At 47.9% G+C, this 23,788-nt stretch overlaps 9 protein-coding genes across 9 annotated transcripts; 6 read left to right on the plus strand and 3 right to left on the minus strand.

Moving 5' to 3' along the window:
- Positions 1–634: 634 nt before the first annotated feature.
- On the plus strand, positions 635–1,791 carry BDV38DRAFT_199823 (cutinase family protein). Its single transcript, XM_032052430.1, has 4 exons — positions 635–1,100; positions 1,150–1,295; positions 1,379–1,536; positions 1,597–1,791. The coding sequence occupies exons 1-4, from the start codon at positions 804–806 to the stop codon at positions 1,761–1,763; spliced, it is 768 nt and encodes a 255-aa protein (XP_031908849.1). The 5' UTR covers positions 635–803; the 3' UTR covers positions 1,764–1,791.
- A 1,474-nt stretch (positions 1,792–3,265) lies between these two features.
- On the plus strand, positions 3,266–5,058 carry BDV38DRAFT_260239 (hexokinase family protein). Its single transcript, XM_032055893.1, has 2 exons — positions 3,266–3,752; positions 3,817–5,058. Exons 1-2 carry the CDS (start codon positions 3,271–3,273, stop codon positions 4,991–4,993), a joined length of 1,659 nt encoding a protein of 552 aa, XP_031908850.1. The 5' UTR covers positions 3,266–3,270; the 3' UTR covers positions 4,994–5,058.
- Positions 5,059–7,524: 2,466 nt separating this feature from the next.
- Positions 7,525–8,298, plus strand: BDV38DRAFT_274801 (uncharacterized protein; the record flags this gene model as incomplete). Its single annotated transcript, XM_032057904.1, has 4 exons — positions 7,525–7,753; positions 7,816–7,942; positions 8,008–8,135; positions 8,198–8,298. The coding sequence occupies 4 exons, from the start codon at positions 7,525–7,527 to the stop codon at positions 8,296–8,298; spliced, it is 585 nt and encodes a 194-aa protein (XP_031908851.1).
- A 1,699-nt stretch (positions 8,299–9,997) lies between these two features.
- BDV38DRAFT_296594 (beta-glucosidase) lies at positions 9,998–12,486 on the plus strand (the record flags this gene model as incomplete). The annotated part of the gene is made up of 2 exons (XM_032062963.1): positions 9,998–10,136; positions 10,202–12,486. 2 exons carry the CDS (start codon positions 9,998–10,000, stop codon positions 12,484–12,486), a joined length of 2,424 nt encoding a protein of 807 aa, XP_031908852.1.
- Positions 12,487–13,302: 816 nt separating this feature from the next.
- BDV38DRAFT_287384 (uncharacterized protein) lies at positions 13,303–13,769 on the plus strand (the record flags this gene model as incomplete). The annotated part of the gene is made up of 3 exons (XM_032060854.1): positions 13,303–13,446; positions 13,499–13,633; positions 13,683–13,769. The coding sequence occupies 3 exons, from the start codon at positions 13,303–13,305 to the stop codon at positions 13,767–13,769; spliced, it is 366 nt and encodes a 121-aa protein (XP_031908853.1).
- A 525-nt stretch (positions 13,770–14,294) lies between these two features.
- On the minus strand, positions 14,295–15,714 carry BDV38DRAFT_296595 (uncharacterized protein; the record flags this gene model as incomplete). Its single annotated transcript, XM_032062964.1, has 4 exons — positions 14,295–14,550; positions 14,918–15,309; positions 15,390–15,524; positions 15,658–15,714. The coding sequence occupies 4 exons, from the start codon at positions 15,712–15,714 to the stop codon at positions 14,295–14,297; spliced, it is 840 nt and encodes a 279-aa protein (XP_031908854.1).
- A 1,892-nt stretch (positions 15,715–17,606) lies between these two features.
- BDV38DRAFT_296598 (pectin lyase fold/virulence factor) lies at positions 17,607–19,114 on the minus strand. Its single transcript, XM_032062965.1, has 3 exons — positions 18,316–19,114; positions 18,135–18,247; positions 17,607–18,085 (listed from the first exon to the last, which is right to left on the minus strand). Exons 1-3 carry the CDS (start codon positions 18,756–18,758, stop codon positions 17,661–17,663), a joined length of 981 nt encoding a protein of 326 aa, XP_031908855.1. The 5' UTR covers positions 18,759–19,114; the 3' UTR covers positions 17,607–17,660.
- Positions 19,115–20,636: 1,522 nt separating this feature from the next.
- On the minus strand, positions 20,637–21,596 carry BDV38DRAFT_199856 (uncharacterized protein). The gene has a single exon (XM_032052431.1). It carries the CDS (start codon positions 21,447–21,449, stop codon positions 20,754–20,756), a length of 696 nt encoding a protein of 231 aa, XP_031908856.1. The 5' UTR covers positions 21,450–21,596; the 3' UTR covers positions 20,637–20,753.
- Positions 21,597–22,191: 595 nt separating this feature from the next.
- On the plus strand, positions 22,192–22,883 carry BDV38DRAFT_287388 (FKBP-type peptidyl-prolyl cis-trans isomerase; the record flags this gene model as incomplete). The annotated part of the gene is made up of 6 exons (XM_032060855.1): positions 22,192–22,328; positions 22,387–22,454; positions 22,523–22,583; positions 22,654–22,674; positions 22,729–22,770; positions 22,826–22,883. The coding sequence occupies 6 exons, from the start codon at positions 22,192–22,194 to the stop codon at positions 22,881–22,883; spliced, it is 387 nt and encodes a 128-aa protein (XP_031908857.1).
- Between the last annotated feature and the right edge of the window lie 905 nt (positions 22,884–23,788).

A 23,788-nucleotide genomic window follows, 5' to 3' on the forward strand; every position in this document is an offset into this window, starting at 1 on the left:
GTGCGCCTTTTCGCTAAGGCCACACTCATTGGAGCAAGTCCCAATCGTCAGGATTCCTCCGTCTCCACCACGGTGGGGGTCGTGCATTGACTAGTGACAATGCGGGGAAGGCAGCACTCAAAGCGAAGACTGTCCCGGCGTCTCGTTGGCCAGCATCTAAGCTTAACGGCCGCCAACTGCGCGCATGACCGCGTGGGTGCAATGCAGGACTTTTATTGCCATGACGCAAACACCGCAGGAATCCGAATACGAGGGTTTGTCAAAGGCTCGCCGGAGGGCCACAGTATCGCCTTGGCTGTCTTGCTAACTGCGGGGGTTGGTCCATGGCTGAGCCAACAAAGAACCCCAGCCGTTCCACTGTCCAACTCTGTTCTTCTCAAAAGTATAGTCAACCAAACCAGACTCGCTCTACAAGGAAGTGATTCGCTCTGTTCCAGCGATCCACCAAAAAGGATGCAACGTTGATAGATTAATCCATGCTCTTGGCCGAGGGACTTGCTGAAGAACAGCATGTGGTCTCGCCGACTGTCCTAAAGGAACAGCCCGAATATCGGGTTGGTTTTCCTTAGCTCTAGTTCCACGCCGGAGGCCCGCCGTACCGCTTTAGGTGAATATTGAGACACGTTGGTTGTATAGGGAAATCGAGACGGCGGAAGGAACACGGCTTGGAGATGTATAAAATGCGTGTCTTCCCACGAGGAGAGGACAGCTGCTCAGACATTCTCACAGTTCTGATTGTCCTCGCAAACTAGCCTCAGCCTAACAGCACAAAGCTTTCACGGAGCCCTTACACTTCAGCCGCCATGCGTCTTCCTATCAAGACACTCTTTGTCTCTCTCCTCGGAGCCAGCGTTCTCGCACGCCCTCTTCCCAATGATGCTCTGGTTGAGAGAAACGCTCCCCTGAACGAGTTCCTCAGCGTCCTTCTGTCTCATTTGCCTGCCATCAACGGCTCTATCACTGCAGTGTCGGGTCTGATCACCGATTTTGATCAATTGCTGGCTGACATCACCGGTGCTCAAACCACGCTAAATGGATTTACTGGCACCTGCACTGACTATACCGTTCTCTTCGCCCGCGGAACCAGTGAGCCCGGAAACGTAAGTTTAGCCTGTCGCGCGTATTTATTTTCATTCTAATTTAGCGCAGGTTGGTGTCCTCGTTGGACCTCCTCTTGCTGAGGCGTTTGAGGGAGCCGTTGGTGCGTCAGCCTTGAGCTTCCAAGGTGTCAACGGCTATTCCGCATCTGTCGAGGGCTATTTGGCTGGAGGTGAAGCCGCCGGTAGCAAGGCAATGTATGTCTTTTCTGCAATATATCGCAACCTTCTCGCTACATTTCGGTGTACGATTAAAACCGAAGCTGACCTTGTTCGAACAGGGCATCCCAGGCCAGTGACATTCTCTCCAAGTGTCCCGACACCAAGCTCGTCATGAGTGGCTACTCCCAGGGCTGTCAGATTGTGCACAATGCTGTTGAGCAGCTTCCTGCCGAACACGCTAGCAAGATCAGCAGTGTCCTCCTTTTCGGAGACCCATGTACGTCGAATTCCCGGATCGGGGTATTTTGGATGCATGAATGTACTAATCATTCCATAGACAAGGGCAAGGCTCTCCCCAACGTTGATGCTTCCCGCGTCCACACTGTGTGCCACGCCGGAGACACTATTTGCGAGAACAGCGTTATTATTCTGCCCGCTCACTTGACCTACGCTGTTGATGTGGCTTCTGCGGCTGACTTCGCTGTTGCGGCTGCAAAGAACTAAATTACGATAAGGGCTCCATGTTCACTGTGAAGCTTGCTTTCGATTAGGCTTTGGCGTCAGGTCCGTTCGCTCCACCGAGCATGCCGATCCGTGACCCAACTACATTTACCTAAAGGCATGATAGGCGCGAGTGCGGTGTTTGCATTGGTGATGGAATTTAGTAATGTATATTAATGTGTGACGTGGGACGTGTTATATAGTATGTGCGGTAGGTTAATATAATCAACTCGCAAAATCATTATTTAGATATCGCGCGTGTAGAGTGATTTAACGCCGAATATTCTGGCTACTTTAGGTACCTATAATCCAGAAGCAGTTTTGATAACTAGTAAACATATTTCATAGATATAGACATCTCTCTATTAAAAAGGTAGAAGTTGAACTTATTAAAGCTTAAAAATCTTTAATACAATTCAACACTATCTATATAACAGTTCTAGCTCAGTACATAGTTATTGTATAAAATATAGATAGCTATTTATATTTCAAGTCTCAGACTCTTAGTAATATTAACTTGGGTATGCCTTCTATATATATAGATACAGTGACAATTAGTATGTTTGCTTTTCCGTCTAACGCTCTATACACCGGAGGACTATGATACAAGCCACTAATGCTATGTGGCAGTTGCAACTTCCTGTTTGCAAGACAACAATTGTCATCCGTCACTGCCAAGACTTTGGGGATATTGCACAGCCATGTACTGTATATTTTTGGAGCCCTGGATGCTGGAGATGATGCTATGCATTTTACCACCACGATAAAGCTGCACAGTCATCGAATTCAAACTGAACTTTAGCTGTTGAGAGAAGTTGGCTAGAAGGTATCATCTCCTCTGATAGGTGCAGTGTCGGCTCTGCCACACATACTGTGTACAGAAGAACCTGGCCCGCCACGACGGCCACTATACAGCAATTTTAGGCACCGAGAGACCTTGGAACTTGGCCTACATTAAATATCAGATGACCTAGTTGCTACAATGCAATGTTAGCTTTCTGGAGGACCTTGGGAATGATCTTCCTTCATGTTTGCAATTAATGAGTATTCGTCGTGCTGTAGTCCTGGCTTCTAGGGCTTTCTCTGGTTAGGGTTCATCATCCTCTTTTCTTTTTCCTTTCCTTTTGTTATGTGTATACTAAACAACCAAGTTTGATCTATTTTCTGTTCCTGGTACTATTTAAAGCTTATCTGGTTCCCCGCTAAACCCGACTAACTTATAAAACGGGGATATCCATGGTAAATATCTTGACCTGTTTTACCCCCCACTTCCCGCGGTTCAATGGTTATTATAAAACTTCTGTATACATTGAGACCCACGATAAACTCCAATAAGACCGACAAAATGCCGGAATTATGGCCAGGTACAGTTGGATGTACCGTAAGCTACTAGTATTTAGGGTTCCCGATGCAAGGTGACATCGGGCAACGGGCCAGTGTAACATCCGAAAGTCACCTGTCCACAAGTCACGGGGATGCCGAACTGCGACAACATTTCATGTTGCTGAAGATGCAAACTGAACTCCCTTCCACTACATCTTCAGGCGGCATGTCGCACACCTCTTCGAATTCATGCTCGGATCTCTCCAGCTTTCTCCAGCCGCTTAGGATAGGGATAGATACCCTGTATGAATTGTCATACCGCCTTTCCTTAACCTACAGGAAGTTGGCGGCCTCTCCCGAACACTTTTTCCCCACTCCCATCACCCGACTACCAACCGGCCTGGAAAGAGGCCGGTATCTCGCAGTTTATGTTGGTCTCTCATATCTTCGAGTGGCATTTATCGACTTGTTAGGTGATCAACAGCGCGTACGACGAACACTAGAAAAGGCTTGGCCAATCGAGGAGCATCTGCGAAGAGATCGCGCTCCAGATCTGTTTACCTTTATAGGAGACTGTATTGCAGATGTTGTCCGAGATAGCTTGAATAGTCCAACCGAAGATGTACCCCGCGAGCTCACGACAGGTATCTCTTTTTGTTTCCCTATCAGGTAGGCATCGTGATTTCCATATCAGGCACGCATGTCACGAGATAAAGCTGACGAAGAACGACAGACAAAAATGTTTGAACGAGGCTATTCTGATGCCGACAGGGAAAGGCTTCGCTTTGAAGACAGATCTTAACCTGCACCAGGCCTTGCTAGATGGCTATGAGCGTCACACCTGGTCCCCTGGCGAAGATGAGCAGCGGATACCTGCCAAACGACGAAAGCTCTTCAACCTTCCCAGATTAAGGATTGCAGCAATGACGAATGATACTTCGTCAACGCTTTGCTCGCTGGCATATACCATCCACTCGTTCCCAAATACACGCGCCGTAATGGGCCTCATTGTGGGTGCTGGTTCCAATGCTACTCTCCCAATAAAGATAGCCGACCTGGATGAACGAAAAGTCCAGCATATTCGCGAGAAGGATCCAGATGCACTGGAGGCTCTGGTGTCAACGGAGTGGACTTTATCTAGCGCCTCTGCGCCAATCTTCGAGTTGAATCTTCGAACTAAATGGGATACGGAGCTTGACAAGCATTGTCAAAGGCCAGGCTTCCAACCTTTGGAGTTGATGGTCGGGGGAAGGTATATTGGTGAGCTCGTGCGACTCATCGCATTTGACTGGTTTCATGGTGTGCTAGGTATTCCACGCTCAGCATTGCCTGCAAAACTGGTTACAGAGTACTCGCTTTCGACAGATTTCCTTTCTCTCAAGGTAGCTTGCAACCAGTGTGATGAGCGATTGGCAATGGAGTTATCTCAGGAGTTGCCGCAGCCTTCCACGAGTGACTGGTGTTGGACACCGGATTCCTCTCGGGATCTTCGTGTCATTGCAAATTATGTCCAGGACAGAGCGGCTTCCCTAGTCGCAGCAGTTATCGTTGGTCTTCTTGTATGCGCACGAGAGATTGCTTTACAGCCTCCTCAAGATCTAGAAGAATCCATAGCATCGAATACTTCGAACCGAAAAAAACGGACTGATGAGTCCACAACAAGGTGGATAAATGGCCCGGAAGAACTGGCTGTAGCCGTTTCTGGCGGGGTCATGCAGCATTATCCACACTACAAAGAAAAGACACAAAGATACATAGACCAGCTTCTGATTCGTGCTGGTCCACAGCAAGAGGGCAAAAGTATTTTTCTTCGAGATGTGAATGATGGAGGACTAATAGGCACGGGAATCTTAGCAGGAACTACTACTGGGGAGATCGGGGGGATTATAGGCTCCACATTTGAAATGTGAATCTTGCATTCCACATATAACTATTTTGTAGAAGGAAATGCTTGCCTTCTAGATGTAACTTCCAGAAAATCTGTATAGAATTGCCGGACTCTCCCGTGAGCATGGTGTCAAAGGGCTGATCTCGTCGTATAATTTAACTTGCAAGTAGAAGAAATGTATGACACGGAACTCTATCGTGATATGTGGTCCTAGAACATTGTTGAAGCTCTTGAGGAGACAATCGTGCACGCCTCGAATGATTTTCCTTTCGCCGATCATCGTTGAGCTATGACGAACCTGTTAGATCCCCAGTCGTTACTGACCTTCGATAGTCGGAAAGAGCCGTATGCTTAACCTTCGCACCTGTTCCTGTATCAATGAAGCAGATACCTTCACGACAGTGCGAAATGAGTACACATATACACGACAGTAAAAAGCTTTAGGAGTCTTCTTACCGAGGTGCTAGCTAAAGGTTCAAAGATAATTATTGCAGAAGGTAATAGAATACGGTCTACAACCGTGTTGGCCCGGCATGAACCAGAAGTGTATGTACGACTAGCGGGTTCTCGAATCAATTCTATGTCGGGTTAGACCCTTTAAATGATAACGCCCGAAGAAAACCATATCCTATCTCGGTTTAGCATTCTATTACAGGACAGTTTATTAATAAAACTTGCTTTCGGGAGCTGCAACCTCCATTATCCCTAGACCAGTGAATTTTATGCGCTCCACATTTCTGTCTCTTCGCACAGAAGTATTTGTGATTAAGCTGTAGGCTGTATAGATATAGCCACGATACTGACATTGATATCGCATTTGTGTTAAATACTAAGGTAAAGTTCACATGCTCGGCTTGAGCTTTTGCACGGTTCTACCCTACGACCCATGGCCGATAGGTGGCGTTTCGGGTACAGAGGCCGCCGATATATCTCCCGATACTATAGGGATACGAACTGGCAAAGGGGGTACAGTGTACGAAGTTTGATACGGTCGGTGTTAGAAATATATTGGCGATTAGCAAGTACATAGTTATGGATTTTATGAGATCTACTGACGTGAAGCTGCATTACAGGCTTCACACAAACCTCGGAGATAGCTATAGTGCAGTGAGAAGTAGTCCTGACTCTGTGATACCGATGTATAGGTCATAGCCATACCGAAAACAAACGCCCCATGACTCTATGAGTTACCAGACAAAGCGCAGGGACGCTGAGACAGTGTAAGGTTCCATTTGATCTTTTGGGTCATATCTCAGCTGTGTCTTTCATATGCTGCGCTTATCTTCCATAAGCTGATTTATTCACATTCATGAATTACCCTTGGTAGAACTATTGCTCTTTTGAACATTGATCATAGGTATATACAGATCCCTGTTGTGGCCCAACCCGCCCGGGACCCTTTTGATGACGCCCACATGGCTTCACATTGGTTAGTTTGAGGCAAATTGCTTCACTCTATTTGGTCTATCTACAATGTTGGACTCTGTAGACTTGTTTGCCTTCTATGCGACCGTGTCCGATTGGGTAGCCCCCAAAGCACAAGGCCTTTTACGGCTGCGGGTATTCATAGAGTGAGTCGACTTCCCGCTCGACGTGGCTAGAAGCGGTTGTTCAACGAGAAGAGACGTCTCTGAAACAAGAAGTCGAATGTGGGCCGTGTTTGTTAAACCTGTTATTATTCTGCGCAGGCCTGGAAAGACCTTTCCGTGTTCAATGTCTCTATAACCTTGGAACGGGGTGCATATTGCATGACATCGAGACTGCTCCGTATTTCAATGAAGCCGCCAGGTTCCGCTGGAAATGCTGATGAATGGATACTATTTACAGACAAGCATGTGGAGTGATGCTACAAATAGTCGGGAGTTTCCGACTTCAAGGACATAACGGCTGATGAGATCCACCGAAAACTGCCGCGTGCCGTGTCTCGGTGGCTGGATGCCGACGTCAGATAGTCAATGAAAGATACAAAGGTCATGGAGTTGTGTCCGTGTTTAATCAAGTTGGAGACTGTCAGTCCTGATTCTCACTTGCGACGAATGCAAACCTGGGCCATGCCATCTGCGCCATCGTAGGTGATTGTAACTGCTCTACTGTAAGCCTATACCAATTACTCGTTCAGCAAGGACATAAACTTTAGATCGACGACTAGTACGCTTTGGTAACGGGCTATTCCTCCGCATTGATACGCGGAGGCGTGGCATGAAATTGTCTGGGGTCGACGGAATCCTCCGCAAAGCTAATTCGGAACAAGACGCTAGGCACGTCTGGTATATGCCAAGGGCCTCTTGGCTCATGGTTTCTGCAATGAGAGTCTGCCATACTGTTGGTTAAGTGTGAAGATCTCTTCCAGTTTTGGAACGGAAGTGTTTGAAACCTTCCTGATCCGGATCAAGAATAGATCCTGATCAGAGTATAGAGCACAAATGCGAGCCATCCGGATCTCTAGTATAAATGGATGGACTTATCTGGCATGTTTCTTCATTTCCAGAACGCAGTCTCATTAGCAACAGCAATTCTCGAACAACAGCATTACCTACTCTTTTATTAGTAGCCATGAAGTTCCAAGCTTTCATCGCGGTCACCCTGGCCCTTCTTCAAACTGGCCTCTCGTCAGCCTTGCCCGAAGGTGCCAGTGTGGCTGCGCGTGATGACAAGCGAGGCTCTGAGCAGATTGCTGGCCTCGGATCTCGCAAGCAACAGGTCACCGGTGCTGGGGGCACTACCATGGACCTGGCAATTGCCATGCTTGAGACGAAGAATATGGGCACCGACTATCCGTACGGTAAGTTTCATCCCCTGACAGTAGAACAAATCAAGTCGGCTGACGCGATCATGTATTTCTAGGTGACGGCAAGTCTGGAGATGCCACGAACTTTGGAATCTTCAAGCAGAATTGGTACATGCTCCGCCACTCAGCATCCGAGTTTCTGGGGCAGAGTGTTGGCGATGTTAGCAACGGCGCAATTCTGAAGTACGTCGTCGTGGCTGTGTCTCTTGTAGTTTCACAATCTTAACAAATACTGACGTCTCCTACAGCAGTGATCTCGGTAAGGATATCAAGGCTCGCCACGATGGAGAGGCTAAATTCGGGTTTGACGTCTGGTTCGCTGGACATCGCAATGGCGAATCGGGTGTCCAGAACCCTAACACCGACGACATCAAGAGTGCGTATTCTCATACTGCGGCTTTCCGTCGCGATGCATTGATAGATGCTAAATGGACATAGGGTACCGCGATGCTGTGCAATGGATCAAATCACAAATTGAAAGCAACAAGAAATACGAATCAGACGACACTCGCTTCTGGGTCGATGTCACTGCCATCTAAGAACAGGGTTGGCTCGGGGAATGGTCTAGTGTAGGATTGGGTAGACTATGAATGTGTTAGGTACCGTACCTAGGTAGTTCAGTACCAGGAGATTTCAACATCTTCTACTGAATGCACTTTATTTCCATCTGACGAGCTGGTCGAACGTGGTTACGTAGTAGAATCACCCTAGCAGTTACATTAGTCCCGATTGCTATAAGATCTTACAGAAAGAGAAAAGGGAGGATACATAGGACTTGCTAGAAGACGGGCAAAGATCAGAATTATGTAAGGTCAAGTATCGAGTCAATCATAGCCTCGCGATAGAACAAGCTTACGGAGGGGCTAACGGATTGGAAGAACAAGCATCTTTGATGTGGACAATAAAAATTACATAAAGCTAGAACATCCTCGAGCCGATATCCGCCCATCCAGAATATGTCCGACTTCATCTCCGACCCGCATCCATCAACTCCGACGGGACTACCTTTTATTTCTCCGAGATATATGATTCTAATATAGACGGACAGCTGGCAGAACGAGACAGTAAAGAGAAACGAAAGAAGCAAAAATAAAATAAAATAGATAAAACAAGATTTACAATAACCATGACAATTACCAAAATGTGATCGGCTGGGATATCGCTAACCCAGATCGGGGTGTGCGTCTATCGGAATTTAGCAATTGAAGGAGACCTTTTCACCCGAGCTAAGACTCAGATGCTATTATTAGAGATGAATTAGAAGCTAGAATACGCTGCCAAAACGGAGTTAGTACATAGTATACCTAGGCATGCCGAGGCACCTTGGAGATCTCGATTGAACACTATGGACTCCCCCATGCCGGGGGTAAAAAGCAAAGCTAAGAATGGGGTATCCTAGAAGAACATAATAGAACCGGGCTGCACTTATCTCGGTTCCACTTCCTCAACGTGGTTACGGGCTCAAATCGATATCGACGGGGAAATAGTCGGCCAACTTGCGACGTCGCATGCTGCATTGCCGAAGTTCAATGCCGGACGGGGAAGACTTGGGCCGATCTTCAGTCTGTCAGGATTCCCCAGACAATTTCTTCGTTGCAAGTGTCATTCATAGCCTACTCCCCGGACTGTCTCCGACGTCGACGTCGTGAGAACTGGCTTGGCTACCAGATAGGGTCAAGTCAAACTGGGGTTGTGGACCAACAAGGCGGGGACCGTTACGTGATAGGGCCAGTCAGAAAGAATCTCAGCATACCAAAAACTCTATCCTGTCCAGCTTTTCACCGGGGTTCTGCCGACGCGTGGTTCTAAGCCGCTTAAAACCATGTGGAGAGTGGAATGTGGGGTCCCCGCAGCTTTTCCTACATAATGTCCGCGTCTGTATGCAAGTTAAAGGCAAGCAGAACCGAAGGAATTTCTGCAACTCCACATATGATATCAGAAAATTCCTGGATTAGGCCTAGGCATTGGGGAGTTTGTTGGCCTAGAGAATTTCTTGCTGAAGAGCGGCCTACTATGAGAGATATCAAGCCGACATCGCGAAGGAATAGCTTATGGAGTCCGTGTTAAAGGCTGGAAGCATCGGCGACGCGTGGGCCTGGAGTGGTTGTCTCTATGGAGGCCTATAAAAGCGCGGGAAGCACGCAATGTCCGTAGTTCTTGAATCCGAGCAAGCAGCACTCGTCTAATTTTCCTTTTATCTTCTGTTACTGTCGCTTTTTTTGTGGGGGCGCCACAGAGATGAAGCTGTCAGTGGCACTTTCTACGATTGTTGCGCTGCAGCCAGCAGTCGGTGCTGCAGTGCAGAATCGTGCGTCCGATGTCGCCGATCTGGAACACTACTGGTCGTATGGCCATTCAGAGCCTGTCTATCCAACCCGTAAGCCGTCACTGTTCAGGCCATAGCGATATATACAGTCGGGATAACTAATATTACATGTACAGCTGAGACAAAGGGCCTTGGGGATTGGGAAGAGGCCTTCACCAAGGCCCGATCGCTCGTCGCTCAGATGACTGACAAAGAGAAGAACAACATCACATATGGTTATAGTTCTACGGCCAACGGTTGTTCTGGGACTAGCGGGGGTGTCCCACGATTAGGATTCCCTGGGATCTGCCTCCAAGATGCCGGGAATGGTGTGAGAGGAACGGATATGGTCAACGCTTACGCATCAGGTGTTCATGTGGGAGCATCATGGAACCGCGACCTCACATATAGCCGTGCCCAGTATATGGGCGCTGAGTTTAAGCGAAAGGGCGCCAATGTTGCGCTTGGTCCAGTGGCTGGGCCCATTGGCCGCATAGCTCGAGGCGGGCGCAACTGGGAAGGCTTCAGCAATGATCCCTATCTGTCCGGTGCCTTGACTGGCGACACCGTTCGTGGTTTGCAAGAATCTGTTATTGCCTGCGTGAAGCATCTTGTCGGAAACGAACAGGAAGCGCATCGGAAGCCGCCATCACTATTGAAGAATAGTCGAAACCAATCGCTCTCCTCCAATCTGGACGATAAAACCATGCATGAGCTCTATCTCTGGCCCTTCCAAGATGCAGTCAAAGCGGGTGCTGGTTCCGTGATGTGCAGTTACAACCGGATCAACAATAGCTACGGTTGCCAGAATAGCAAGGTTATGAATGGCCTGCTAAAAGGGGAACTGGGCTTCCAAGGATTTGTCGTCACCGATTGGGGTGCTCAGCAGGGTGGGATTGCTAGTGCAGAGGCCGGGCTAGACATGGTAATGCCTTCATCTTCGTACTGGGAGAATGGCACTCTTGCTCTGGCTGTCAAAAACGAGTCGCTGTCTTCCACACGCCTGGATGATATGGCCACTCGCATCGTCGCTACTTGGTACAAATATGCGGAAATTGCAAACCCTGGTCATGGCCTCCCATACAGCCTTCTCGCTCCCCACAACCTAACCGACGCCCGGGATCCGAAGTCTAAGCCCACCATCCTCCAAGGCGCCGTAGAGGGACATGTTTTGGTCAAGAATACGAACAATGCCCTGCCCCTTAAGAAACCTCAGTTTCTCTCACTGTTTGGGTATGACGCCGTCGCTGTTGCTCGCAACACTATGGACAACCTTCCGTGGGACATGTGGTCCATGGGCTATGATAACACCCTAACATACCCGAATGGCTCAGCTGTGGACGCAAATATGGTTCATTATATGTTTCTCTCGAGTGCAAACCCCACGTCCTCTGCCCCCGGGGTGGCGCTCAATGGTACGACGATCACTGGCGGTGGCTCAGGTGCCAGTACGCCATCTTATATTGACGCACCCTTTAATGCGTTCCAGCGCCAAGCCTATGAAGATGATACGTTCCTTGCCTGGGACTTTGCATCTCAGAGCCCCCTAGTGAACCCGGCGAGTGATGCCTGTGTCGTGTTTATCAACGAGCAGTCTTCAGAGGGATGGGATCGACCATATTTGGCAGATCCCGGCTCTGACGAATTAGTACAGAACGTCGCGGCACAATGCAGCAACACCATGGTCGTCATTCACAATGCTGGTGTCCGTCTTGTGGACCGCTGGATTGACAACGATAACATCACGGCGGTCATCTACGCTCATCTCCCTGGACAGGATAGCGGCCGAGCCCTCGTGGAGATCATGTACGGCAATCAATCCCCATCTGGTCGCCTGCCTTACACTGTGGCCAAGAATGAATCCGACTACGGCAGCCTCCTGAGCCCAACAATTCAATCCGGTACCGACGACATTTACTACCCCCAGGATAACTTCACCGAGGGAGTCTACATCGACTACAAGGCTTTCGTGGCTGCCAACATCACACCGCGGTACGAGTTCGGGTATGGATTGACTTACTCCACGTTTGCCTACTCTGACCTGAAGGTTTCCACTTCCTCGAACGTGAGCACTGGCTACCTAGCTCCAGGTACTACTGTGGCTGAGGGTGGTCTCGCTTCACTATGGGATATCATCGCCACTGTGACTTGTACAGTTTCCAATACTGGGTCTGTTGCAGCGGCAGAGGTAGCCCAGCTCTACGTTGCCATTCCGGGGGGGCCAGCCAAGGTTTTGAGAGGATTCGAGAAGCAACTCATTGAACCGGGAGCACAGGTACAGGTGAGATTCAATCTTACTCGTCGCGACCTGAGCTCCTGGGATACAGAGGAGCAGAATTGGGGACTACAGACAGGAAGCTACAACCTCTATGTTGGAAAGAGCGTGCTGGATATCCAGTTGGCCGGATCGTTGAGCTTATAGCCCGGCGCGGCTTTAGAGCGGGCGCGATCGGGCCTCGCGAAGACTGAATGCTAGACAGCAGGAATCAGATGTAATGGCCAGAATCTATTATATTATCTTCAACAAATAAAAAGTTAGACAAGGCTTCGCAATTCCCAACATTGAGAGTAGGTTAACTGTATTGGTTAGGCAGGAAGAAGGGTCCCACAGTGAACCCAATACTCTGGTAATACAAAAGTATCCGCTTTCTCCTTGCGATTTAGTGGCACATCGTAATCGTACTCGATTGACCTCAAGAGCAGATTTCAAACTCTTGGACGGTCACTTTACGATTAAAGATCAGTACGGTTGCCGTGTCGCGTTCACATTATATAGGTGTAACGATATGCATCGCACTAGTGACCTTTCGATAGTAGGTCTTAATCAGATTTAGTTACGCCATGGCCTCATGGGTGTTAGCCTTCGCGTTTTCTTGCAACCTTTGTCAAACTTTATACAACCGGTGGAGGTCTGGAATGATCTTTGTCTCGAGGGGTGGATTCAATAGCTTGATTCTCGAACCTAGAGAGTGGACACTCAGTCTCTAACCTAGCTGTTGGTCATTGGTTCAGCAAAAAGGGAGTATTACAGGCTTTCAGGGTCTGGATCATATCCTGGGCCATGAAAAGAAAGGGGGAAAGGATGGAGGGTTCAAAGTTTATACCGGCGGGCACAGTCAAAGAAAGTATAAACACTGGAGAACAAGGAACATAATGTCCGCATCGGAATTGACATACATAAAGCTCCTCGTTGCCGACACCGTAAAGCACTGAGCTGTAGTAGACAAGTGATCTCACCATGAAGGTAACCACTTTCACTGTCTTGGTCTTTACTATTCTTTCTGTCAGTCATGCCGCAGTACCTCCAGCCGGTGGTGGTGCTAAGCCCGTCTTACCACCACTCGCCGATGCTGTAACGGAAGAACTACAAGTTTACGACGGTGTAAGTCAACCAATCCTCGCGCCAGCTAAAAGCTCTTCCTGACTGTACGAAGGAATGCTTGATGGCAGACCAGAAAACCTCGACGTACGGGATATGCGTGGCTCAGGGTAAAAGCCTACCAGCTAGTCCGGCTAAACCTAAAAACAACAAAATTGACTTACGATGGGGATGTGACGCTGCATGGCCCGTAAGAAAAGCGCTGTCGTGTCGAATTTATGGGTTACTGACTTCAGAAGTGCCGAGAAAGCAAGAATGCCTGCAAAATTCGCAAATTTAGAAACCATCTCAACGGCAATACGATCTGGAACGCGAGGTGCCATTGAAAGGGCCCATAGGAAATTAAGGCTGGCTAGATTTAACAGAAATTATATGGCTTGGACAATACTGGGAATCTGACGGACGGCACCCCAAACTAGCGCCTGAACCCTTGACGTTTTCCGATAGGCTAGGGGTCTGATAGTGCATGGTCAAACTAGATGCAGCTGATAGTTCAATACAAAGCTCTGGCCTTGCCTTATATTCAGCGTGGGACTAACGCCTGTTTTACAGCTGGAGCTGTATACACGTCATGTGCATTTGTCATGGTTACGCTTAAAAGGCCTATGTCTTTGGACTCTAAGATAGAGAATCGCAACATGTCTGAAAGTAGAAACAGCCCAGCATTCCTGGTAGACTCAGTGGCCTGACATATGACAGGCCAAGTTACCACGAGCAAGGGATATCGTTGTTCATACGCAGTAGTTTCATTAGATATAACTATATACCCCAGGTGTAGAATCGTACTTCGCATTATCTGCCCGAGGCGGTAATTGAACATATACCGAAAGAAGAGTAAGGTATTATTATATTCAGACCTCCTCTTCTCCAACGCGGAACGTTTTATGGACATTGACACTGTTTGGGGGCGTCCAGGGGTCCGGCACAGGGTACAGAACCTCTTGACTGCTATTATCATTGCCGTGAAGACGGTCCGGCGATGATACCGAAGTTACAACAAAAGTAGACGTATCATCCGAAGCAATATCTGGACGCCAGTATCTGGGGTCGCGAGAGGGGGCGGTCTTGGAGGTATTTCCGGTCAGGCTCGACAGGGGATACTTCCCCCTACGTTCGTTTTGAGGGTATGAAACGGTTCCATCCAGGAACCAACGGAATAAGGGGCGTAGTGTAATGAGACTTCCCGCGATGATAGCAAGACCGGTCTCCATCACTGACCAAATCGCAATCTGATACGTTGAATCTAATCAAGACGTCAGCTTTTTTCCAAAACCAAGAAGCCACGAAGAAAGCAGCGAAGGTGGGGACGGATGGATCGATACTGGAGGGTATGTGGCAACTCACAAAGAAAATCAGTGTCCTTATAGTTCTGTAGAAAAGGGAGTCGAATCACAACAGCGACGCTGGCACTAAAAATGATATTAGCATAGACGTACTATAGGATAATAGTATATGCGCGGCGGCGGAGACGAACATAGCGCCCATGCTCAGGATTCCACCCAAAGCAGCCTTTGTCCTCCGGTTCATCTGCAATTTCCAAACCAAGAAGACAGGGAATATTCCCAAGGTAAAGTCGCAGAAAATGGTAAGTGCGCTATAAAGGTATGCGATGGCGAGAAGGATATCGGTCGATAAGCATGTCCCCGAGTTGGTTGGATTAAGGCGCTCCCAAAAGTAGGAGACTGGATTGCAGTCAAAGAGCAGGACGAGCCAGAACATAAGACCGATCGCAATGACGACAGCAATAACGGTCCAAAGGATAACCATGTGTATCTTCCGTACTGTCAAACGAATAAGGGCCAGGGCGATTGAAACCTTGGCGACTGCCGATGACCAGATGTAGAGCATTTGACCTAGCCACCACCACTAGTGTAGGCGTAGGACCCTTAGCGATGCTTTATATTAAGAAGCCTCTCACAGGGCGGATGGGTGTGGCTGTATCATACCAGCATGGCCTTTTGGAGTGTGTCCAGGCTCGTAAAGTCCGCAAGTTTATGGCCAACACCATTTTGAGTTCCAATAATGCAGCAGATATTCAGGAACGTAAACAGTGCCTGCTCACAGTCAGTATAATCCGTGGTCTTCATATGCGGTTAATAGGATACCGACCAGCGCTGCCACCATCAATGTATCATCCCATCCGAAGGCTCGCACTAGATATGATCGAACAAAGACTCGCAGTAGGACAGCCACAATCGAGAGGCACATCATTACTACGCAGACGGTGAAAATCGCCCGGCTTCTCCCTACTAGGGGCATCGAGGTATCCATTTCGATGAGGGTATGTCACCCTACCAAGGGCTAGGCTTGACGCTCAACGAGAGTGGGCACTTGAACTGTGTCTGTTAGAGACTCATTTTTCAAAGGACAGTGACCTCTCTCGGCAAAAAGTTTCGACTTGTTGGACCAAGGATAATTAAATACCTGTAAAAGAAATAGCACTACTAAACCGGGAGTTCCCTCATGACTTGATGCGACACAACATGCTTTTTGGGGGATAAACCATAGCAGAAGAACAAAAGAAAGGCAACGAGCGTGTAACAGAAAGAATGACGTTAGAATGAAGAAGAGCAAAAACCAGATAAGAACCTAGAGTTATTTTGAAAAGCTCGGATGGTGATCTTCTTGTATTTGCCGGCAGGTTAAGAGACCGGGAACTCGCTTATCTGACTCGAGTGGAGTTCAACCACGAGGCCTTGATCCGTGGTTCCAGCAACCTACGCGAGTCATTAGGCCATTAAGCCATACCTTCTAACTATATGGGGCACTCCCGCCATGGTTCATTTCGCTTACATGCAAGCATAGTGAACTCGTGGCCCACCATTTTACCTGGTTGGGAACGATTACTTCGTAACATGCCTTCCCAGGCACGACAGCAGATTAAAGATTGTATACAGAATAATTCTAAGGCCTTTCCTCGCGCAGTTCAATCATGATAGCGCCGCACACATCATCCTAACGTTAGCCGAAGCCAAGGCTATCAAGCCATATGCACTCCGGAGAAAGCACTACCCTGGACATGGAAATTCTTGTTGAGGAGCATGGAAAGCCTTTCCGTCTTAGACCAGCCCAGGGAATACACGATCCAGGATCAAAGAGGGGTTGAGTTCAGCAAGTCCAGCCAGCCCCGATCTTCTGGGTTCGTTTCGCAAATGCCGGGCTGAATCGTGGTGGATCTCCTCCTCCGTACTCGATTAGCGCTCCTTCATCGGTCTTTGGCGGAAAGTAATTGGACCAAAAGGCTCGATGTCTCCACTTGAAGGTTTTTTTTTTTCAGTTCCCCCTAAAGATAACCCCATCTGCCGGAGTTTAGTTGCCATTCTGGCCTCGATGACCGGTTTGCCATGTGGTGAGTGGCCCTTACGAGGCTAGCAATCGGGGATTTTCTAAGTCAGGTACTGACTTGTTTCCGTTCAGAGAGGTGAGTAGTTTATTTTCCGTGATACATGGAGTACGAATGAGTAGAAGGTGATCCTATAATAAAGTTGATAATCGGTCTCTTTACCTACACTTTGTGAATTGGAGACTAAGGAAGTACTGGTATTTCTCGACATGACTAATAATCTCCTCCGTCTCTATAGGCCGCAAGAGCCATTGAAGTACCTGAAGTCCCCATCGACTCAATAGGGATTGGGAGCTTCTGGGGTCTATCTTCCTCCTCAAGTTCTCCAAGGCCGTGTACAATGCCATTGTGCCGTTGAATGTACCTGCGAATATACAATAGCTGTTCCTTCTGGTGCTTGAAGAGGTTTCTTGAGCTGTTTGAGTTCCTCGTCGAGATTGGAAATCTCATACAGCAGATTCAAGATATCTCGAGTACCATTGCTGGCTTTCCGTGTTACATAGATTTTGAGAATTTCTATCACATAGTCAGCAAGTGGGACGAGTGCAGCTATCGCGGACACGCAGTCATAGGGCTCCATGATGCACGGGTTAGTATACGTATTAGTATGGAGGCAACGCATGGAAGGTGTAAAGTGGATTTTTTTTTTCAATTCCTATCTAATAATAGCCTAGCCTGCGGGACCCGGAGCAAGTAATTCTCCGGTGTCAATCAAATGGGAATGTTCTTTCAATACATCGTCATCTCATAACAATAAACAAGGCACGGCTTGAGAGTCCCAACACCGGCCAAGAGCTGTGGATCCTCAAAAGTGAGCTAATATAACAACCCCCCTGACTTTTGCTGTGGACTGTGTTTCTAACCCTGCGGCCTTCTAGTATCGCGCATCAAGCCATTTAGCAGCATCGTTGCCCAAAACACTCTCTCGCGTGACAGCAGTAGCAATGGGCGACAAAAACTCTCGCTTCGATGTGTTGGATCCCGCTCCGGTGTTTTTGAATTCGTAAAACAGTGGAGTCGCGCCCTTGGCCATGGGACTCCATCCCTTCGGTGAAACAACATCACTCAAATCCGAATTTTGATAGATGACCCGTGCAAGAGGCCGCCAAGGCCTTCCAAGAAAAACCTTCTCCTTAAGGTCCACACCGCTAGCTCCGGTAATGGTACAGTGGTCGAAAGCGAGCCAGGAATTGTCGGCTTTTTCACGTCCGCTAGCGGTGATATAACCAGGGGCCGTGGAGCGGATATCACATTGATCGAACCAAGCAGATCCACCTCCGAAGATGTAATCCACCGATCCTGTGTCCGTGGTTAAAAAGGCATCACACCGGGAGGTTATTCGACTGACCCTGGATCAAGCATTTGGAGAAGAATTGGGTTCCCGTCTTAGTAAAGACGGTATCTTGGTAGCCACGGAATTGACAGCCGTAAAAGCCCAGGTGGTTGGCATCTGCGGATAGTCTATCACGCGTTGCTCTGGTTAGGCACTTTATGGCAAAATTGGATCAGCATAGGTTGGATGCACTTACGCGAGTGCCTGTTTGCCTGGTCCATAACCGTTCACCACGTTGATGTTGTACATTTTGAAGTCACTCGACCTTACTCGCAATGTAGCGCTGTCATCCAGGGTGCCAGCGTCATCAGAGGAGATAGTATGGGTGATCGTGACCGCATTTCCTTTGTACGATGAGGTGTCTGAGGTCTCACCATACAGAGTCAAAGCGCCCTTGTAGTCAATGACAACTTGTTCTTTGTACGTTCCCTGAGCGATGTAGACACAGGCGGGTGAGGATGAAGTTCCGAGGGCGCTCAGCGCAGCTCCCACGGTATGATGTTGTCCAGCAGGGCCAACGGTAAGACAGCCAGGAGGAGGGCCGTTGCGGACAGTGTTCATGCTGGAGACCTCCGGAACTGGAGCCGCATAGGCAGTTCCTGCCACCAGGCCGAGGAGACCGACCAAGAGATGGTACATGGTGAAGCTGAGTCGTCTTAGATCGTGGTGTTGTAGTGCAGGTGACAGTTTGTCCCGCTGGAAAAAGCAGGAGTAGGCGAAAGCTTCCCATATTTATATTGGTCAAACCCATGTAAGTATGAGGAAGAGTGGGCTGCATAGCATCATGTCTTAGAACCTCACAATCTTGACTTTCCCAAATCAGAGGCTTGGCTGGTCGTGTAATTTCTGAATAACTCGTATCAACAAGAGAAGCCCTAGCTAAGAACCACATTTTACCCCATAACAGCTGCAAACCAGACTCATTACGCCCCACACTTCTGCATTTCCGTGTCACTCTCTCCTGCTAACCACCGGTCAAGGCGCTGAGATGTCGCGTTGTTTTTTATTGCCAAGCATTGAGCTCTGTCTTGGCTATAGCGCAGTGAGCTATATAGGAGTGAAATATATTGCCAAGAAACATCCTTCAAAGGCCAGATCGCCTGATCTCCTACGGGCCGAGGGAAAATGTGTTGCTTGGTGGGACTTTGATGTTCAGTAATTGCAAGATAGAGAGGTACTAGGCCTCTCGATAGATTTGGACCGAAGACTAATACATCGTTGCTGGCTTTGGTCAATATGACAGGGCAAGATAAGTTTACCAAAAAGAACTGGTATCAGTGCAATCCTTTCCCAGTATTCTACTTATGCCTTTAGTTATGTATTTTTTCATATTTCAATATATTTGCTTCCAGTTGAAGAGGGAACAATACTACAAAGAAGATCCAAATATATATCGCTTCCGTAGGCCATAATTTGCTCATATAATAAACTTGCTATTCACTGTAAAGCTAAAGAAATCGCCTAATGCTGGCTTTTTAGTGGTGTGAAAATGTCCATAATGGAGATTTCGTGAGTGATCCACACATTGCGCATTAACAACCTGCAGAGCTGGCTTCCTATTTCTACCTCCCCGAATACTGAGACATGTTCCTGCTTCCCATCGCTAACCATTATAGTCCAATTCGATAGAACCACCCTAATGCATGCCTGTGTTGCTTTGAATATATGTGCAGCTGTGCAAAAAGTCCCACCGCCCGATATTGCTCGATGTCGAGGGAAGGTCAGAAGCTACTGAAAAGCTCGTCATAGCGAAGTAACTCCCTATCTGCTTAAGAATGAGATGGCATGGAAGGGCAAAGTGATAGCCTGAAGGCAACCTGGCTACAGTTAGGATAAACCGGCGCTAATTCTGTATGGTGTCACGGTCATGCCACTTTCTTTAATACTCTCGAGCGTCAACACTGCATATTGTATCACTACTGCTAATACGTACAGGGTTCCACCAACACCTAGTGCGATGGAGCACGCAGGGCTCAATATATGTACAGGGTTGTGAACTATAAGCGGAGACCAGCCGAGACTAAGAGAAGACCTAAGCGCCAACTGAAATAACGCTGTGAAAACACAACCGGTGTTGTTGGTACCATTGTTGCCTTCGAGAAAATTATGGTTCCGATGATCTGACGGACTCAGCTGTCAAGCTGTGGGTATAGGAACGAACTTGTGGGGGGAAACGTTGGAAGAATGAGACATGTGGAAGATAGTCGAAAGGAGTCTAAACTGCTGTATCCGTCAGGAGGCCGAGGCCATTCACTAACTGCTTTCGGTGTGGGTCCGATTTGCGCGGTGATGGACGTTACTGGTGAATCCACTGGGGCAGGGATGCTAGAGCTTAGTAGCAAATACTGGAAAACTAACCCTACTATCGGATGATGTAGAAAGTCGGATGGCTACTCTGCACAAACTGCGACAGCTGAGAGTGCATCTTAAAACAGTCACTGCAGCAAAGCTAGCGTAAACATAAACTCCACGGCAATACCGATGAATGGGATATAATCAAGACAAGTTATTGCAATTCGGATATAACGTGATCATACAGGAGGATTCTGGCGCTATATTGTATACTATACCACCAGCACACCATCCCAGAGGACCGCTAAGGCCAAGACAAAGTACGAAACCGGCTACCCACCACTAAAGATCGCCTCGCTCATACTCGGTATAACCCATAGCACGGAAGAGTCTAGCAGTTTTCCCTTCTTGTGGATCACACAATACAATCCCATGGCTTTTCAGGTATTCAGTCACTGCGTTATAAGCCTTATCTGCCTTCTTTTTCGGTACTTTGGCTTCGATTTCCATCAGGTGTAGCGAGCCGGCGGCGACGTCATCGAACTTGGCTTTGTGACCTTCAATCCGTATCTTCCACTTGGCATTCTGATACGGACCATAATTTATAAGCTCCTCCCAGTTGACGTTCTCGTAATGCTCCGCGAGCTCGATTTGTTGGTCGCACCAAATGCTGGATCCCTGCAAGGGACATCGCTTCTCGCAAGTGTATGTAGGACTTTCACCGTAGCGATCCCAAACACACTCTGCCGAGTCCGGCACATCGGAGGTTTCCTGCTGGAGTCGTACTTTCACCGTGGAGATATTTTCGCCTTTCGAGGTCTTGGTGCGGAACATGACGCCATCGGAAATGTATACCGGGGGGTTTGTATCATAGTAGGTAATCGGATTTTCTTTGTAAGGGTCGGGTGTTCCCAGTCCCAGCTTTCGGAGGACAGTTTGAGGGTCTGGATCACATATCGCCCATTGCAGGTTGGTTTTCTTTGCGGTAACCAAGGGGGCTACCAGTAGGAGACTGGCGTAGTAAATACACGACTTCATGATTGGAATTGCACAGAATCGAAGTCAACACGGACGAGCATACTTAAAACGATTGACTGGTCTTGATTTATATACTATCATATCAGCTTCAAGCATCAGGGGGTCATGACATCAAGATATAATCATGGACGTCGGAGTTCAGTCGCATGCGGCGGGCGGTGAACACACCAAAGGATGTAGTACAACAAGGTGGTTGGCTGGTGAACCCTAACTTCTCCATATCGGTGACTCTGCGATACGAACTAATGTGACATATCATTCCTTGATTCGGCTTCTGTCAGTGGGCACTTGGAATGCTCGTTGTTAAGCTGAAGGTACCTCTTCCGTACCTCCAGGCCCAAGGGCCCACTTCCAGAAAGAGGTCCAATCAAATATGCACACTGAACGAGCTCGGGATAAAGAGCGGTAAGGCTCCTTCTGAGTACTCAACGAAACTCTGGCGCGTCCCCTCCCTCCATATTAGAGCATATACAGTCACCGACGACAAATGCAATAAATGTAACTTTCACCACAAAATACAAATACCATAGGCGGACAGATGCCTCTGTTTCATAAAATACAAGACGAGACTGTTCCACGGTTTTGGTCAAAAGGAGACCATTCAAGACGCGTCGGGAGATATGTGCCTCCCACGTGACCAGCCGGGGGTGATTTCCCGGTCCTCCGACAATATTTGCTAGAACAAAACTCGTGGGGATTAAATACCTGTCGTACACCTCGTTCTACAATTTCTAAGTGAAAAATGGGTATAATCGACTTTATCAAGGATATTATTCGTCCCGGTAATGGGGTGGATTATCCCAAAGCCGGCGATATGGTCACGGTCCACTACCATGGCTATCTTTATGATCCGACCCGATCATGGAACCGGGGGCGTCGGTAGGTCTCGTAAGAAGATTGTGGTATGCTTTTCCTTACCTTGCCCTTTTTCCCCCAGGTTCGATAGTAGTATCAAGCGAGGAATGCCCTTTACGTTCCAGATTGGTATGGGTACCGTCATCAAAGGTATGTACAGAGTCATCTATATCAGCTTCGTGACGCTGTCATGTACAGTTCCACTAACCATAAATCAGGATGGGAGGTCGGAATTCTTGGCATGAGCCTTGGGGAAAAGGCTCTTCTTACTTTTGGGCCGTAAGCGTCTCTTTATGCGCGACTACCCCCTTGAGCTTCTGCTAACCAGTTTTACTTGACATGAGCGCAGTCACTACGGATATGGTGCAAGGTAAGTCCTCCTTACATGAATTGTTCCTACACGTCATGCTCACAATGAATGAAGGGGTGCACCTCCATTTATCCCCGGTAATTCAACTCTTGTCTTGTAAGTATCGACTCTCTTGCATCCGGATCTGAGCAGGCACTTACGACAATGATAGTAATGTGGAACTTTTGGCCATCAATGGACGCACTCTTCAGTCAGATGACTCTGAATAGTGAAAGGTACGGCATCCTGTATGTTTACTCTCCTGTATATTAAATCCATATATCGTCTACAAAGGTTTCGTGTATATTGTACAACAGTATATTATTAGGAAAACATGGCCCCCCAAAAAGTAGCATGGATATTAGCCCAGCACATTGTTGGCTCCTATATTCACGGTATATTAATTTCCTATCGCCTCAAGGGGCAATCTGCTCCTGAATGCATTGACTTGGGCGAAGGTAAAGTCAGCCATCCATGACATGACTTCGGTTGTTGAAACTCAGCTCGGGTGTTCATCACATTATGCAACTAGTCGCATTAAGACCCATAGCCACGTCCAGAACCCTCAGTGCTCCTGCTTTTAAGGCCACAAACAAGTCGAATTTGCTGCTGACTGCCGTTCCTTCCTGCAAGAGAGGGATGGTGAGGAAAATGGAGTTAGCATTAGGGGCTCTACGTCCAACAAACATGCACTATCGACACGCTGAAAAAAGAGACATTGCGATACGAAGACCATTTGACTAGCATTCCACAATGTCCGAGAAGCCCGTGTCACCAGTCCCTGTCTCACTAGGGGAAGCTCCGAAAAAGATACCTGTAACGGTGCTCTTCAATCGTCCAATCGCCCTTGATGGCCCATATTGTCATGCACGAACGGGAACTCGGACTGAATTGATTGTTGGGCCCTAGGCTATGTGATTGTCTCTTTCTAGTCGGTGTTAACAAGTAAACAACTCGGAATATAGCTGCTGGTCATGGTATATGCGCATTATGAAAGTAGAGCGGTGCAACGTTTACGTTCAAATAAAAAGGGTTCCTCCTTTACATCTACTTACTCTCATAATCTGTTGGAAATGAATAGAAGATGTAAGAGGCTAATAACGGTTTAGCCTCTTATAATGTCTTTGTAATAGGC

The sequence above is a fragment of the Aspergillus pseudotamarii genome, assembly GCF_009193445.1.
Source record: "Aspergillus pseudotamarii strain CBS 117625 unplaced genomic scaffold BDV38scaffold_76, whole genome shotgun sequence".
In the NCBI taxonomy this organism is placed as follows: domain Eukaryota; kingdom Fungi; phylum Ascomycota; class Eurotiomycetes; order Eurotiales; family Aspergillaceae; genus Aspergillus; species Aspergillus pseudotamarii.

What these genes read in the sequence shown, in the direction of transcription:
- BDV38DRAFT_296598 (XM_032062965.1), bottom strand. Translation starts at nt 18,758, where the DNA reads ATGTACCATCTCTTGGTCGGTCTCCTCGGCCTGGTGGCAGGAACTGCC. An exon ending in CCAGGCAAACAGGCACTCGC is followed by an intron (nt 18,248 to 18,315) that starts GTAAGTGCATCC and finishes AACGCGTGATAG; the next exon opens with ACTATCCGCAGATGCCAACC. An exon ending in CTCCAAATGCTTGATCCAGG is followed by an intron (nt 18,086 to 18,134) that starts GTCAGTCGAATA and finishes CCACGGACACAG; the next exon opens with GATCGGTGGATTACATCTTC.
- BDV38DRAFT_199856 (XM_032052431.1), bottom strand. Translation starts at nt 21,449, where the DNA reads ATGAAGTCGTGTATTTACTACGCCAGTCTCCTACTGGTAGCCCCCTTG.
- BDV38DRAFT_260239 (XM_032055893.1), top strand. Translation starts at nt 3,271, where the DNA reads ATGCAAACTGAACTCCCTTCCACTACATCTTCAGGCGGCATGTCGCAC. An exon ending in TCTTTTTGTTTCCCTATCAG is followed by an intron (nt 3,753 to 3,816) that starts GTAGGCATCGTG and finishes GAAGAACGACAG; the next exon opens with ACAAAAATGTTTGAACGAGG.
- BDV38DRAFT_199823 (XM_032052430.1), top strand. Translation starts at nt 804, where the DNA reads ATGCGTCTTCCTATCAAGACACTCTTTGTCTCTCTCCTCGGAGCCAGC. An exon ending in GCCGCCGGTAGCAAGGCAAT is followed by an intron (nt 1,296 to 1,378) that starts GTATGTCTTTTC and finishes TTGTTCGAACAG; the next exon opens with GGCATCCCAGGCCAGTGACA. An exon ending in CCTCCTTTTCGGAGACCCAT is followed by an intron (nt 1,537 to 1,596) that starts GTACGTCGAATT and finishes ATCATTCCATAG; the next exon opens with ACAAGGGCAAGGCTCTCCCC.